Source organism: Palaemon carinicauda, chromosome 28, assembly GCF_036898095.1.
Source record: "Palaemon carinicauda isolate YSFRI2023 chromosome 28, ASM3689809v2, whole genome shotgun sequence".
NCBI classification, from domain to species: Eukaryota; Metazoa; Arthropoda; class Malacostraca; order Decapoda; family Palaemonidae; genus Palaemon; species Palaemon carinicauda.
Genome location: NC_090752.1, coordinates 6,398,614 through 6,412,712, shown reverse-complemented (window position 1 = coordinate 6,412,712; position 14,099 = coordinate 6,398,614). Strand labels below are relative to the sequence as shown.

General features: G+C 39.3%; 1 protein-coding gene across 3 annotated transcripts in view; it reads left to right on the top strand.

Annotated features, from left to right (window-relative positions):
• Positions 1-13,324, top strand: part of LOC137621443 (chitinase domain-containing protein 1) — a 57,178-nt gene extending 43,854 nt beyond the window's left edge. For 2 of the 3 annotated variants that reach the window (XM_068351747.1, XM_068351748.1), the window contains 2 exons: positions 8,370-8,518; positions 8,948-13,324. In XM_068351747.1, coding sequence (XP_068207848.1) covers positions 8,370-8,518; positions 8,948-9,089 — 291 coding nt within the window. In that variant the 3' untranslated portion in view covers positions 9,090-13,324. The remainder of the gene's footprint in view (positions 1-8,369; positions 8,519-8,947) is intronic. The other variant, XR_011040234.1, reaches the window with a different exon arrangement.
• Positions 13,325-14,099: the final 775 nt, after the last annotated feature.

The window sequence follows — 14,099 nt, the reverse complement described above, 5'->3', positions numbered from 1 at the left end:
TTGCGCCTCAGGAGCCTCAGCTTGCGAGAACTTTACCTTGTTCTGCGCAGCCTCAACCTTCTCATGCTCCACTCATCTCTCAGGAACAGGAACGGACTACTCCGCCTCCGTCCTCCGCTCAGCTTGTGCAAGCCTTGGGTGCAACTCTTGCTAGGAGTCAACCTCCTTCACCCATGCACCTGCCTTCTGCTCCGTCTGTTGTTCAGCCTATGCAGTCTGAACCTCAGGTTTTCCCTCAAGTTGAGGAAACCTCTGTTGTTGTTCCTACCCGTTCTGACTCTGCGGTTCAGCATTCTGGTCCTTTTGCTTCGCTACCTTCTGCTGATGAAGTGTCGGATGATGAGGAGGCACATCTTGATCCCTCATCAGACGTGGAGGAGTCTAAGCTTTCTCCATTGTCTGTTGATTTTAGAAAGGTCTTGGCTCTACTCAGGGAGCTTTACCCTGACCACTTCGTCTCTGCTGTTCCCCGCTCTCCTCCATCTGAGTTTTCGCTAGGCGTACAACAAGCTAAGTCGAGCTATACTAAGCTTGTCCTAGCTAGATCCTCCAAGAGGGCCTTAAGGACCTTAGGGGAGTGGCTTCAGTCTAAACAACACCTGGGCAAGACTTCCTTCATGTTCCCTCCAACGAAGCTCGCTTCGAAAGGTTGCGTTTGGTATGCCACAGGGGAAGCACCAGGCTTGGGAGTTCCTGCCTCTGCCCAGGCTGACTTCTCAAGTCTGGTGGACTCGCCTAGGAGGACTGCGATGAGACGCTCGAAGGTTTGTTGGACCTTCTCAGACCTGGATCATCTTCTGAAAGGGTTGTTCAGAGCTTTCAAAATGTTCAACTTTCTCGACTGGTGCCTGGGAGCCCTCAGCAAGAAAACATCTCCTGCGGACAAAGACTCTGCCATGCTAATTATGTCCTGCATGGATAAGGCTATCAGGGATGGATCGGGTGAGCTAGCGTCGTTATTTGTATCAGGGGTGTTGAAGAAAAGGGAACAACTGTGTACCTTCCTCTCAGCCAGCATTACACCGTGCCAGCGGTCACAGCTCCTTTTTGCTCCACTCTCAAAGTTCCTCTTTCCCGAGGAGCTAGTTAAGGACTTGTCGGCTGCCCTGATACAGAAGGACACGCACGATCTTGTAGCCTCTTCGGCTCGTAAGTCTAAGGTTACCACCTCTGTCCCCAAGACTTATCGCTCCCCAGTGGCTGATACCCCGGCCACTAGGTTCATACCGCCCTTTCGTGGTAGAGCCCCCAGCCGAGGAAGCTCCCGTCCAGACTCTCACAGGGGCAAGTCTAGGAAAGGACCCAGGACATCTAAGGGAAAGCACTGACTCTCAGATTCTCCAGACAACAGTAGGAGCCAGACTCAAGATCTTCTGGCAAGCCTGGGAGAAGAGAGGTGCAGACGCACAGTCTGTCAGTTGGCTGAGGTACGGTTACAGGATTCCATTCTGCCTCAAACCGCCTCTGACCACATCGCCCATCAACCTCTCTCCCAACTACAAAGAAGAGGACAAGAGGCTAGCATTGCAACAGGAGGTGTCGCTACTTGTGCAGAAGAAGGCAGTGGTTATAGTCCGGGACCATCAATCCCCGGGCTTCTACAACCGTCTCTTTCTTGTGGCCAAAAAGACAGGAGGTTGGAGACCGGTGCTGGACGTCAGCTCTCTCAACGAGTATGTCACCAAGCAGACGTTCACAATGGAGACGACCAAGTCGGTCTTAGCAGCGGTCAGACAGGAGGACTGGATGGTCTCGTTGGACTTGAAAGATGCATACTTTCACGTTCCCATTCATCCAGACTCCCAACCTTTCCTGAGATTCGTTTTCGGAAAGGTTGTCTATCAGTTCCAAGCCCTGTGTTTTGGCCTAAGCACAGCTCCTATGGTCTTTACTCATCTGATGAGGAATGTAGCGAAATTCCTGCACTTATCGAACATCAGAGCCTCCCTCTACCTAGACGACTGGCTGTTGAGAGCCTCCACGAGTCGTCGTTGTCTGGAGAACCTCTCTTGGACTTTAGATCTAATCAGAGACCTAGGTCTATTAGTCAATATAGAGAAATCTCAACTCATTCCCTCCCAATCCATTGTGTACCTGGGAATGGAGATTCAGAGTCGGGATTTTCGGGCTTTTCCATCGGCCCCCAGGATAAACCAAGCCCTAGAGTGCATCATGAGCATGCTGAAGAGGAGCAATTGCTCAGTGAGACAGTGGATGAGTCTCACAGGGACCCTCTCATCTCTGGCCCTGTTTGTCGAGCTAGGGAGACTCCACCTCCGCCCTCTTCAATTCCATCTTGCAGCTCATTGGGACAAGGGCTCGACTCTAGAAGCAGTCTCTATCCCTATCAACCAAGAGATGAAGACCACTCTCCGGTGGTGGAAGCACAATCTTCTTCTCAAGGAGGGTCTATCATTGGCCATCCAGACCCCCCATCTTCATCTCTTCTCGGATGCATCGGACTCGGGCTGGGGTGCGACCTTGGACGGACGGGAATGCTCAGGAGTATGGAACAAGGAACAAGGATTACTCCACATCAACTGCAAGGAACTGTTAGCAGTTCATCTTGCCCTGTTGAACTTCAAGTCCCTCCTGCTAGGCAAAGTGGTGGAGGTGAATTCAGACAACACCACAGCCTTGGCTTACATCTCCAAGCAAGGAGGGACCCATTCGAGGAGCCTTTACGAGATCGCAAGGGACCTCCTCATTTGGTCAAGAGGTCTAAACCTCACACTGGTCACGAGGTTCATCCAGGGCGATATGAATGTTTCAGCGGATCGCCTCAGCAGAAGGAATCAGGTCATTTCCACGGAATGGACCCTCCACAAGAGTGTGTGCAACAGACTTTGGACCTTGTGGGGTCAACCTACCATAGATCTGTTTGCCACCTCCATCACCAAGAGACTTCCGCTTTATTGTTCCCCTGTTCCAGACCCTGCAGCGGTTCATGTAGATGCTTTTCTTCTGAACTGGTCCCATCTCGACCTGTACGCATTCCCTCCGTTCAAGATTATAAACAAAGTTCTGCAGAAATTCGTCTCGCACGAAGGGACACGGCTGACGCTGGTTGCTCCCCTTTGGCCTGCAAGAGAATGGTACACAGAGGTACGTCAATGGCTAGTCGACTTCCCCAGGACTCTACCTCTAAGAGTGGACCTTCTACGTCAACCACACGTAGACAGGTTGCACCCAAACCTCCACGCTCTTCGACTGACTGCCTTCAGACTGTCGAAAGATTCGCTAGAGCTAGAGGCTTTTCGAAGGAGGCAGCCAGTGCGATTGCCAGAGCTAGAAGAATTTCCACTCGTAGAGTCTACCAGTCTAAGTGGGAGGTCTTCCGAAGCTGGTGTAGAGCCAATTCAATATCCTCTACCAATACCTCTGTGATCCAAATAGCTGACTTCCTTCTTCATCTTAGGAATGAGAGATCCCTTTCAACATCTACGATTAAAGGGTATAGGAGCATGTTGGCCTCAGTCCTCCGCCACAGGGGTTTGGACCTGTCTTCCAACAAGGACCTTCAAGACATTCTCAAGTCTTTTGAGACGTCTAAAGAACGTCGTCTTTCCACTCCAGGCTGGAATCTAGACGTAGTCTTAAGGTTCCTTATGACATCTAGGTTCGAACCTCTCCAGTCAGCTTCCTTCAAGGATCTTACCCTCAAGACTGCTTTTCTCGTTTGCCTTGCAACAGCTAAGAGAGTCAGTGAGGTTCATGCCTTCAGCAAGAACATTGGTTTCACAACCGAATCAGCTACATGTTCTTTTCAGCTTGGATTCCTAGCAAAGAACGAGCTTCCTTCACGTCCTTGGCCTAGATCGTTCGAAATACCTAGCCTCTCCAACATGGTAGGTAACGAACTAGAGAGAGTTCTTTGCCCTGTCAGAGCTCTCAAATATTATCTGAAGAGGTCTAAACCTATTCGAGGACAGTCAGAAGCCTTATGGTGTGCCATCAAGAAACCCTCGAGACCCATGTCCAAGAATGGGCTTTCGTACTATATAAGGCTTCTGATCAGAGAAGCACATTCTCACTTAAAGGAGGAAGACCTTGCATTGCTGAAGGTAAGGACCCACGAAGTAAGAGCTGTAGCTACTTCGTTGGCCTTTAATAAAAACCGTTCTCTGCAGAGCATTATGGATGCAACCTATTGGAGGAGCAAGTCAGTGTTTGCATCATTTTATCTGAAAGATGTCCAGTCTCTTTACGAGAACTGCTACACCCTGGGACCATTCGTAGCAGCGAGTGCAGTAGTAGGTGAGGGCTCAGCCACTACATTCCCTTAATCCCATAACCTTTTTAACCTTTCTCTTGAATACTTTTATTGTTGTTTTTATGGTTGTTACGGTAGGCTAAGAAGCCTTCCGCATCCTTGGATTTGGCGGGTGGTCTATTCATTCTTGAGAAGCGCCTGGGTTAAAGGTTTGGTAGAGGTCCTTTAGTAGGGTTGCAACCCCTTGTACTTTGGCACCTTTGGGTTGATTCAGCCTCCAAGAGGAACGCTGCGCTCAGTAAGGAAGACGAACTTTAAATAAAAGGCAGAGTAACGGTTCTATTCGACTTCCTTACCAGGTACTTATTATTTCATTGTTATTTGAGATAACTGTTATATGAAATTTGGGATACTTAGCTATCCTTTAATCATGTACACTGGTTTTCACCCACCTCCCTGGGTGTGAATCAGCTACATGATTATCGGGTAAGTTTAATATTGAAAAATGTTATTTTTATTAATAAAATAAATTTTTGAATATACTTACCCGATAATCATGATTTAATCGACCCTCCCTTTCCTCCCCAGAGAGAACCAGTGGACCGAGGAATAATTGAGGAGGTGTCAACGACAAATGATTGAGTACCTGGCCACAGGTGGCGCTGGTAAGTACACCCCCTTCTAGTATTGTGATAGCTGGCGTATCCCTCCATAGAATTCTGTCGGGCAACGGAGTTGACAGCTACATGATTATCGGGTAAGTATATTCAAAAATTTATTTTATTAATAAAAATAACATATTTTTTTCTTTTTTTTTTTTTCTTAAGAAACTTTATATCTGTGGGGTGTTGTGCTGTTTAAAACATATCTATTTTAGAGTATGAAGTTTTCAAGTACTTCGTCAGTTATGTTTCACATAGTAGCTGTGTGTTTGATTGCTAGTTTGTTTTTAATATATTAACTTTTTTCCATTGTTGATAAATCTCCAGAACTTGCTGTTTTCTGTACAATGATATTTAGCTCTGTTAAGAAAATTAAAAATGTAAATCATTTGTGTAAGGTTTATTAACCCTGGATAGGTACGGTCCTCGGACACCCCTTTAAGGGTATACTCGGACGCGAACGACCCCGACGCCAAAAAAAATTCTTGAAAAATCAGTTTTTGCAGTAACCTCCTTTTTTCTTTTGCCAAAAAAAACTTCAATGAATGCTTAAAACAACTGTAAAGATAAATACTACTCATCTGCAGAAAAACTATTTATTATAAATATTTTAAAAAATTAAGTAGAAAAAAAAAAAGACCTGACATAAATATTCATAAAAAAAAAGTTTATACATATATACACAAATCCTTTTAGGAATTGATTCTTGAATGTTTAGGACACATCTTGATGTATTTTGGATGAAGTCAGACCCATGGAGGTGAAGATCTGAAATGAGAAAAAAAGGGTAACTTTTTTTGGCCAAAAAAAATTGTCCAAATTTCATGAATTTTTTTGGGTACCCAAATGAAATAGGAAGTGGCTAATTTTTTTAGGGAATAAACATATGTTATCCTAAAATAGAAATATGTAAAAAAATCTTCATTATTTTGTAAATTACATTTATATCAGGGGCCATATCTAAAGGTAATTTTTTGAGTACTTGGAAATTTCGTAAAAAAATACATATATTTAATATATAATATGATATTTATGCAGGTAAAATTTACCAAAATATCACAAATTCTATAGGGAACAAGAATATATATAGATAGGGCAGCTTACGCTTCGGATATGTCCACAAAATGGCCGCCAACCACACTGACTCAGACTCCCTAATCTGCCACTTGAAATGTAGGAAGGGTATGTCAATTTCAAGGTGTTATTTACTAATCTAATTATTATTGGATATGCATAAAAATTGTATGGTGGGTTGCTGGATAATTGTCGATTATTTTACGACTATAAAATTAAAATTCTGACCCAAAAAAATTTTTTTGAAGGGAAATAAAATCGAAAAAAAAAAAATGTAAAACAATATTTTAGCTAAAAAAATTTGATGATATTAAATAAAAAAAAAAGTAAACAAAATTTTCCGACAAATAAACATCTAGAGGAATCATTACTCTGTGATAGTTCCTTAGTACGTAGTAATTTTGAAAGAATTGGGAAAAAACGAAAAAATGGCAATCACCGGAAAATCGAACACATACCTATATATACGCCATATCTGGCTAAAAAAAAGATAGGCATGGGTAGCCAGATCATCTAGAAACACTTTCCAACACTATAAAAATATAAGTTTTGCGACACTACTTGCCAATTCCTTACGGTAACATGACTAAGCAAAAAAATGCAAAACAAATAAAAATGGGCACTCGTGGAAAAATGGCCATTCTAATATACGGCATTTCAGAAAAAAAAAAATTCAGCCACGTGCTAGGCAAACCATCAAGGCATATTTTCCGACAAATAAACATATAAATGAAATATTACTCTGTGATAGTTCCTTAGTACGTAGTAATTTTGAAAGAAATGGGAAAAAACGAAAAAATGGCAATCACAGGAAAATCGAACACATACTTATATATACGCCATATCTGGCTAAAAAAAAATAGGCATGGGTAGCCAGATCATCTAGAAACACTTTCCAACACTATAAAAATATAAGTTTTGCGACACTACTTGCCAATTCCTTACGGTAACATGACTAAGCAAAAAAATGCAAAACAAATAAAAAGGGGGACTCGCGGAAAAATGCCCAACATTCTAATATACGGCATCTCAGATAAAAAAAAAAGACATGCACGTGTTAGCCCAACCATCAAGGCACACTTTCTAACACATAAACATGAAAAAAAAATCAATAATATACGGCAATTCCTTACTACGTAGTAAATTTTTACAAATATTGAAAAAAAACAGAAATTGGCAACCGCAGTTAAATACCCAATATACCAATAACTACGTCGTATCTGACAAAAACAAAATCACGCATGGGTAGCCAGATCATCTAGACACACTTTCCAACATTAAAAAAGCAAAAGTTTTACGACAATATTTCGCAATATCTTACGTAAAAATGACTTGGCAAAAAAATTAAAAAAAATTAAAAAGGGACACTCGCGGTAAAATGCCCGACATTCTAATATACGACATCTCAGATAAAAAAAAAGACATGCACGTGTTAGCCCAACCATCAAGGCACACTTTCTAACACATAAACATGAAAAAAAAATGAATAATATACGGCAATTCCTTACTACGTAGTAATTTTTACAAATATTGAAAAAAAACAGAAATTGGTAACCGCAGTTAAATACCCAATATACCAATAACTACGTCGTATCTGACAAAAACAAAGTCATGCATGGGTAGCCAGATCATCTAGACACACTTTCCAACACTAAACAAGCAAAAGTTTTACGACACTATTTGGCAATATCTTACGGAAAAATGACTTGGCAAAAAAATGAAAAAAAATGAAAAAGGGGCACTCGCGGTAAAATGGTCCTCGTGGTGATGAACGACATTTTAACTAAAAAAAAAAACATGCACATGGTAGCCAAACAATCCACCAAGACTTTCCACAACTGATAACCTATACAAGTTGCACCATTCTACGACAATTTCATAATACGTAATAACTTTGATAATTATGCAAACTACCTCAGAAGGGTAAACTCGGACGCGAACGACCCCGACGCGTCTCAGAAATCGGGGAAGGAGTACAGCTACAGCAATGCACATCTGGACACTACTAGAGCGTGTAGGGGAGACACCTCCTGCAGGTCGATCACCCACAAATTCAGTCACAGGGGTGAGTCATGTGAGAAAAACCTGTTTTTTTTTGACGCTCGGGGTCGCAAACGACCCACCGTACCTATCCAGGGTTAAGAGGAACAAGAGTTTTGTATACTGTATTTCATCTTCTTCTTCCCAACTGGTTCCCATTTTTATATGGGGTCGCCGTTGCGGATGAGCCGTTTCCATCTTTTTCTATTATGCGCTTCTGCCTCATCAATCCCCTTCTCCTGTAAGTCTCCTCTCACATAGTCCCTCCATCTCTTTCTTGGTCTCCCTCTTCTTCTTCTTCCCTGAACCTCCATCTCCATAGTATGTCTCCCAACGTGGTATTTCATATGACTGAATTAACAAAGAATTTTTTGTTATAGATTCTTCTGGGCCTGAATTTGTATGGATTGGACTACACTGTAACTGGTGGAAGCCACGTACTTGGTCACCAATATGTTGAAATTTTGTCAACTTACAAACCAAAGTTTTCTTTTGATCCAGAATCTCAAGAACATTATTTAGAGTACAAGTAAGTATGTCATTAATAATTTTGTCAAATTATATAACTTTCATAATTTCATAGATATTTTTCTTCTCTAATGCTACAGTACTTGTTACTATAATTCTACAGTACTTTTTAAATTGAGCTGAAATTACTATTATCTTTAAGTGCACATTCGTAACACATAATTGTTCCTACGCAAAACAGACCCTCGTCCTTGAATAATTGAAGGATAGAAACTATTTCTTCAATGTTACATAAAGAGTGACATGTGCAAAAGGGCAAGATGGAAAACCTACAAGGATATACTAGATACACATAGAACTAAACTTTTTACTAGACAGTGGGTTAAGTTTACGCTTAAGTAGGCAATAAATAAGTATTGAATAGCTTAGTGTACCAATTTCTACGTGCTGATGAGATTTAAGTCCATAGATTAATTATTTCTCCTTTCAGAACGAAAACGGGTCGTCACATAGTTTTCTACCCAACACTTCATTCGATTGATGTGAGAGTACAGTTGGCGAAAGAACTTGGCACAGGTATATCCCTGTGGGAAATTGGTCAAGGGCTTGACTATTTCTATGACCTTTTGTGAGATTCTGCGTCATATCTGGATAACAATATGAGAAGGTTTTTGTAGTGGAGGAAATTTGATCAGCACAATGATTTGTTTATACGGAGTAAAGGTAATTGTTAAAATGAATGTTTCATGTAGGAACATTTATCTATTTTTCTAGCATCCTAGGGTTTATTAGGACTTGTTCAAATAAAAAAAGTTTAAATTTACTGTTCAATAACTTCTTTAAAGGATGGTCAAGCGGTTGATTGTGTTTTAGGTTTATTTGTTAGTGAAGTTTGAATTCAAGATAGTTAATGTTCAAGTTTCCAATAATGATTATGTTAGTGTTTCACATTTAGAATCCCTAATATTTCATACACTGAATAATTTTGTTACAAAGGGTTTTAACTTTGAAGTTTTTAAAGTGCTTTTTCAACAATATGTTAAACCTCCAATAATTCATTATTATTATTGTTCTCATACTATTATACATACATACATATACCAAGGCACTTCCCCCAATTTTGGTGGGTAGCCAACATCAAGCAAATGAAACAGAAAAGGGGGACCTCTCCTCTCTACGTTCCTCCCAGCCTGACAAGGGACTCAACCGAGTTCGGCTGGTACTGGTACATACTATTATGATTATTATTATTAATATTATCATCATCATTATTTATAACGACCAAGTTTTATGAAACAGATTAAAACGCCATGAGCTTGCTCAGCATCTTATCGCAGAATATAGTGTCACATTAATGAAGGAGAAAAACAAATAAAGAAGAAAGAAATAGAAAAAATATAAAATCTTACTTGTTATCGTATTCATCACAAATTTTTTTTCATTATGGAATTAGTCCATTCCTCTCTACTTTCTATTCTTTATCCATTCTACTTATACTGTCGTTAGGTCTAAATCTTTATCTATTCTTATTCCATCATTTCATGGCTTTTCCTGCAGTTCTCTAGTCTGCTATATAGTTGCTTTCCTTACCAACTGTTCTCAGTCTTATTACATCATGTGTCAAAACCACGTTGAGCTTTTAAATTCCATCTATTTTCTTGTGTTTTTACACACCATCTCTGCCAACTATTAGACAACTAAATGTGGTACTAGAAGTTATCAAATTTAAAAAAAAGTAGCACATAGCCTATCAGCACTTCCCCCAATTTTGGGGGTTAGCCGACATCAAACAAATGAAACAGAAAAGGGGGCCTCTCCTCTCTACGTTCCTCCCAGCCTGAGAAGGGACTCAACTGAGTTTGGCTGGTACTGCTAGGGGTGCCACAGCCCATTCTCCCCCGTTGTCCACCACAGATGAAGTAATTGAAAAACTGTGATGCTTAGAACCCCAATTTAATGTAGGTGCTAAGTTGCTTTTATGTCGTCAATTCAGTTTCAGAATACTTCTGTATATTTTTCTATGTTTTGAATTGACTTTTCTGTATGGCTGTGAATTTCATGGAAATGTTTGTATTAATATCTTGGCATAATTTGATAGGAATGTGTGTCCAATATAATGTAGAGTAATTGAATTACGTTTAAAGTAAATATATCTTCTATTACTATATTGTAGTCGTATATAAATAGAATATTCATTCAAATAGATGGATAAACGTTGGACTGTTGATCGTTGATGAGGTACCTAGAATACCTTATATGAAAATCTTATAAAGGAAGAAATATGAATAGGTCAAGGAGAGAAAAATTACACTACCTGTAACAATGTAAGATGGAATGAAAGAGAAATAAGTTTACTCTGTCCTGCTCTGCGAATCCCTACTGGAAAAAGCACAGAAAAATTTATTTAAAATCAGTAATTGCCCTTTGGCTTCTTAAAGGTAACTGACTGTAATGAAGTAACTACAGTATTGGAATTCAATGTAAAGAGAAAAAGATTGTATCACATATTTGTGGATCTGAACTAAGAATTCAATATAATACAGAGACTAGCAATTACTGTAGGTGGATGTTATGAAAGCAGAAAGTACAGGGGATACTCGATGCGTTAGTATGAATGGTAATCAGAAGTAGAGGTTGTGAAAATTTTTAAAGGTAGTAGAGTTGAATATAGAGGAGAGGATGCAAAAAGTGTAAGGAAATAAAGCTTATATGGCCAGAAGAAAAGAGAAGGAAAAGTATAGTCATAGAAGTAGCTATGTAGCTGTTGCTAGAAAAAATATAGGGTTATGAACTTTTTACTGTGCACTAAATGTAAAAATCAGTGCCACTAAAGGTGTTCTGCAGTAAGTGATATTATGTGATTAAAATGTATTTTAATAGAAAAGGGTTGAGGAAAGGTAGTCAAGAAGCCTTTTGGGATAGCTGGGAAGGTCTTACCAGAGGTAAAGATTTTTCCTTACCTTGTTGACACATTTGGTTGTGAAGCAGTGGGTAAAGAGGACGTCAATTAAGATTGTAGCTGCTGCTTAGATAAAATGGAGAAGTATATTTAAACTACATTCAGTAGAGTAAACTTAGTCTTACCTTAAGTATACTAGGCCACTTCTCTGTGAACTGGGAACATGGGCACTGACAAGGAAAAGCAGAAGCAATATTGAAAAGGTTAAATTATAATGTTGATATTGTAGCCCACGATATGGTAGGAAAACTGTATTTAATTGGTAGAGTAGTGTTATGTAGAGAAGCCAGTAGTTACTGTAGACAAGACTACTTTCTCATGAGTAGGGATTTGACTGGTATAGGCAGGATTTGGCTAGTGCTTAAATTTAAAATCTATTGCTCTCAAGGAAATTAATCCTGCCCAGCATCTTCACCATTTTGTGTAAAGTGTCACTGAAATTGCTTTTAAAATCAAATTTTCAGGCAGCTTGAAATCTCAAAGAATGAGATGTCTGTAAAGTAACAATAAAGAAGAAAGAGCAATTGGCCAGAAAGGCAGTGGATATGGAATTAGCGGAATAAAGGCTGTAGGAAAACCCAAGTAGATGGATGAAGATTTAGACCTAATAGGAGTTCTGAAAGATATATAGGTGTGAACTCATTTTATGTCTAACCCCATAAAGGGAAAGGTTACATTAAAATGTTTATGATGATGAGGAGTTACATAAAAGACACTGTCTATTTTGTTGGTTTACCAAATTATTCCTCTCAATAATACTTTTACTGTTATAAAATGACAAGTTCTTTATAATTAAGTTTTCTTATCGTGTGATTTCATTGCAAAACTGACTTTTCAATTCAGGTAATTTTTGTAGAATCTTCTGTATAGTTTGTTTATTGGATCACATTTTTTTTTGTGGGGGGGGGTATTTTTAAATAATTATATATGATTCTGTATACAGTACTGTATTTCTATGCATGTAGTCAGATGTGATACTACAAAGGTGTTTTATCTTTGAAAGGTGTACTGTATATACTATGTGTACATATACACACTCACACACATATATGTGTATATATATATATACATACATACATACATATACCAAGGCACTTCCCCCAATTTTGGGGGGTAGCCGACATCAACAAATGAAACAAAACAAAAAAGGGGACCTCTACTCTCTACGTTCCTCCAGCCTAACAAGGGACTCAACCGAGTTCAGCTGGTACTGCTAGGGTGCCACAGCCCACCCTCCCACATTATCCACCACAGATGAAGCTTCATACTGCATCCCCTACTGCTGTTTACAGTATATATAGATTTATATATTTGAGTAACCATTACATAATCATGGTGGATACACAAGATACGGTAATGTTGACAATGACGAGAGGCACAGGCTATTGCACAGAGACGTAGATTGATGGATGTTTGCACGAGAATCCTAAATGTCATTGGTCATTGGAGATATAGGATCCAAATTTATCTGCAAAAGTAAAAAAAAAAGGTATTCAATCAATATCACAAATTACAGTAGTATCCATACAATGGTAAGTAATGTACAGATATGCAAAAAAATGTATACTTGTAACAAATGATGTATGCATTGAAGTGAACAGGGTCTAGGGTAGTATTTGTTACTGGATAGGGCCCACTCTTGTCTCTTTCATTCACCATAAGACTGCACCCATTCATGGTAATATCAGTCGGGTTCTCGAGGTTATTGTTCTTTTGCCCAGTGGCAAGTGATATCTTTTCTCTTATCAAAATCCAATACAGTAATGAGAGACCCTTACAGTTCAAAACTCTACTATGTATTGTTTACAGTGTTGGGAGTGGCAATTTGATTTTTCTGTATTGTTTTTATTCCTCCAAAGATTTATCCCTGTACTTTTGTCACCTGGCATTGTTTTTAAATATTTAACTTAGCCGGTGAATATATAATAGCTGCAACTCTGCGGCTCGACAGAAAACATACTAAAAAACTCGCGAGCGATCGCTATGAAGGTTGCGGGTGTGCCCACCAGCGCCAACTGTCGGCCAGATACCACTCTTGTATGTAAACAAAACCTTCAATTCTTCTCTGTCGACGTTGACGACAAGACGTATCAATACTCGCTGTAGAACCTGGAGTTTTCTCAACATATTTGGTGAAGTACTTCATTTTGGTTTGAGCTTTCGCAGTGCAGGTGTTTTATCTTCATCTTAAATCTTGAACTCGTTTTTGGATAGATTTAATTTTTGATGACAAAGAGAGTATGGACTTTCTTTGACTTTTAAATGGCCGACCCTTCCCTTAGACGGAAGTGTGTTTAGGCTTTTAGCAATTATCTTATCACGTTATAAATTAATTATAGATTTTCCTCTATATATATTTTATATCTCACCGCCTTTATTAGGCCTCTTCGATTAACTTTCCATTTATAATAAACATAAAAATAAATTTTAATGATTTGTTTATATGCGACCTTTCCTGAGAGTAGGCGGTCCTAACTTGGAAACCGAAGTTAAACAACGTTGAGCCCTTTCAATCGTAAATAGCTTTTAAAGAGCTAATGATTTAAAACTTTTTAAATGAATATTTTTTAATAGATATTTTATGAAAGATTTTCTTTGAATAGTCTTCGTACTGTTTCAAGGATGAACTAACGTTTAGTTTATTTATGCTACGCAGTTTGCGCTCTATCGTTACGATAGAGAG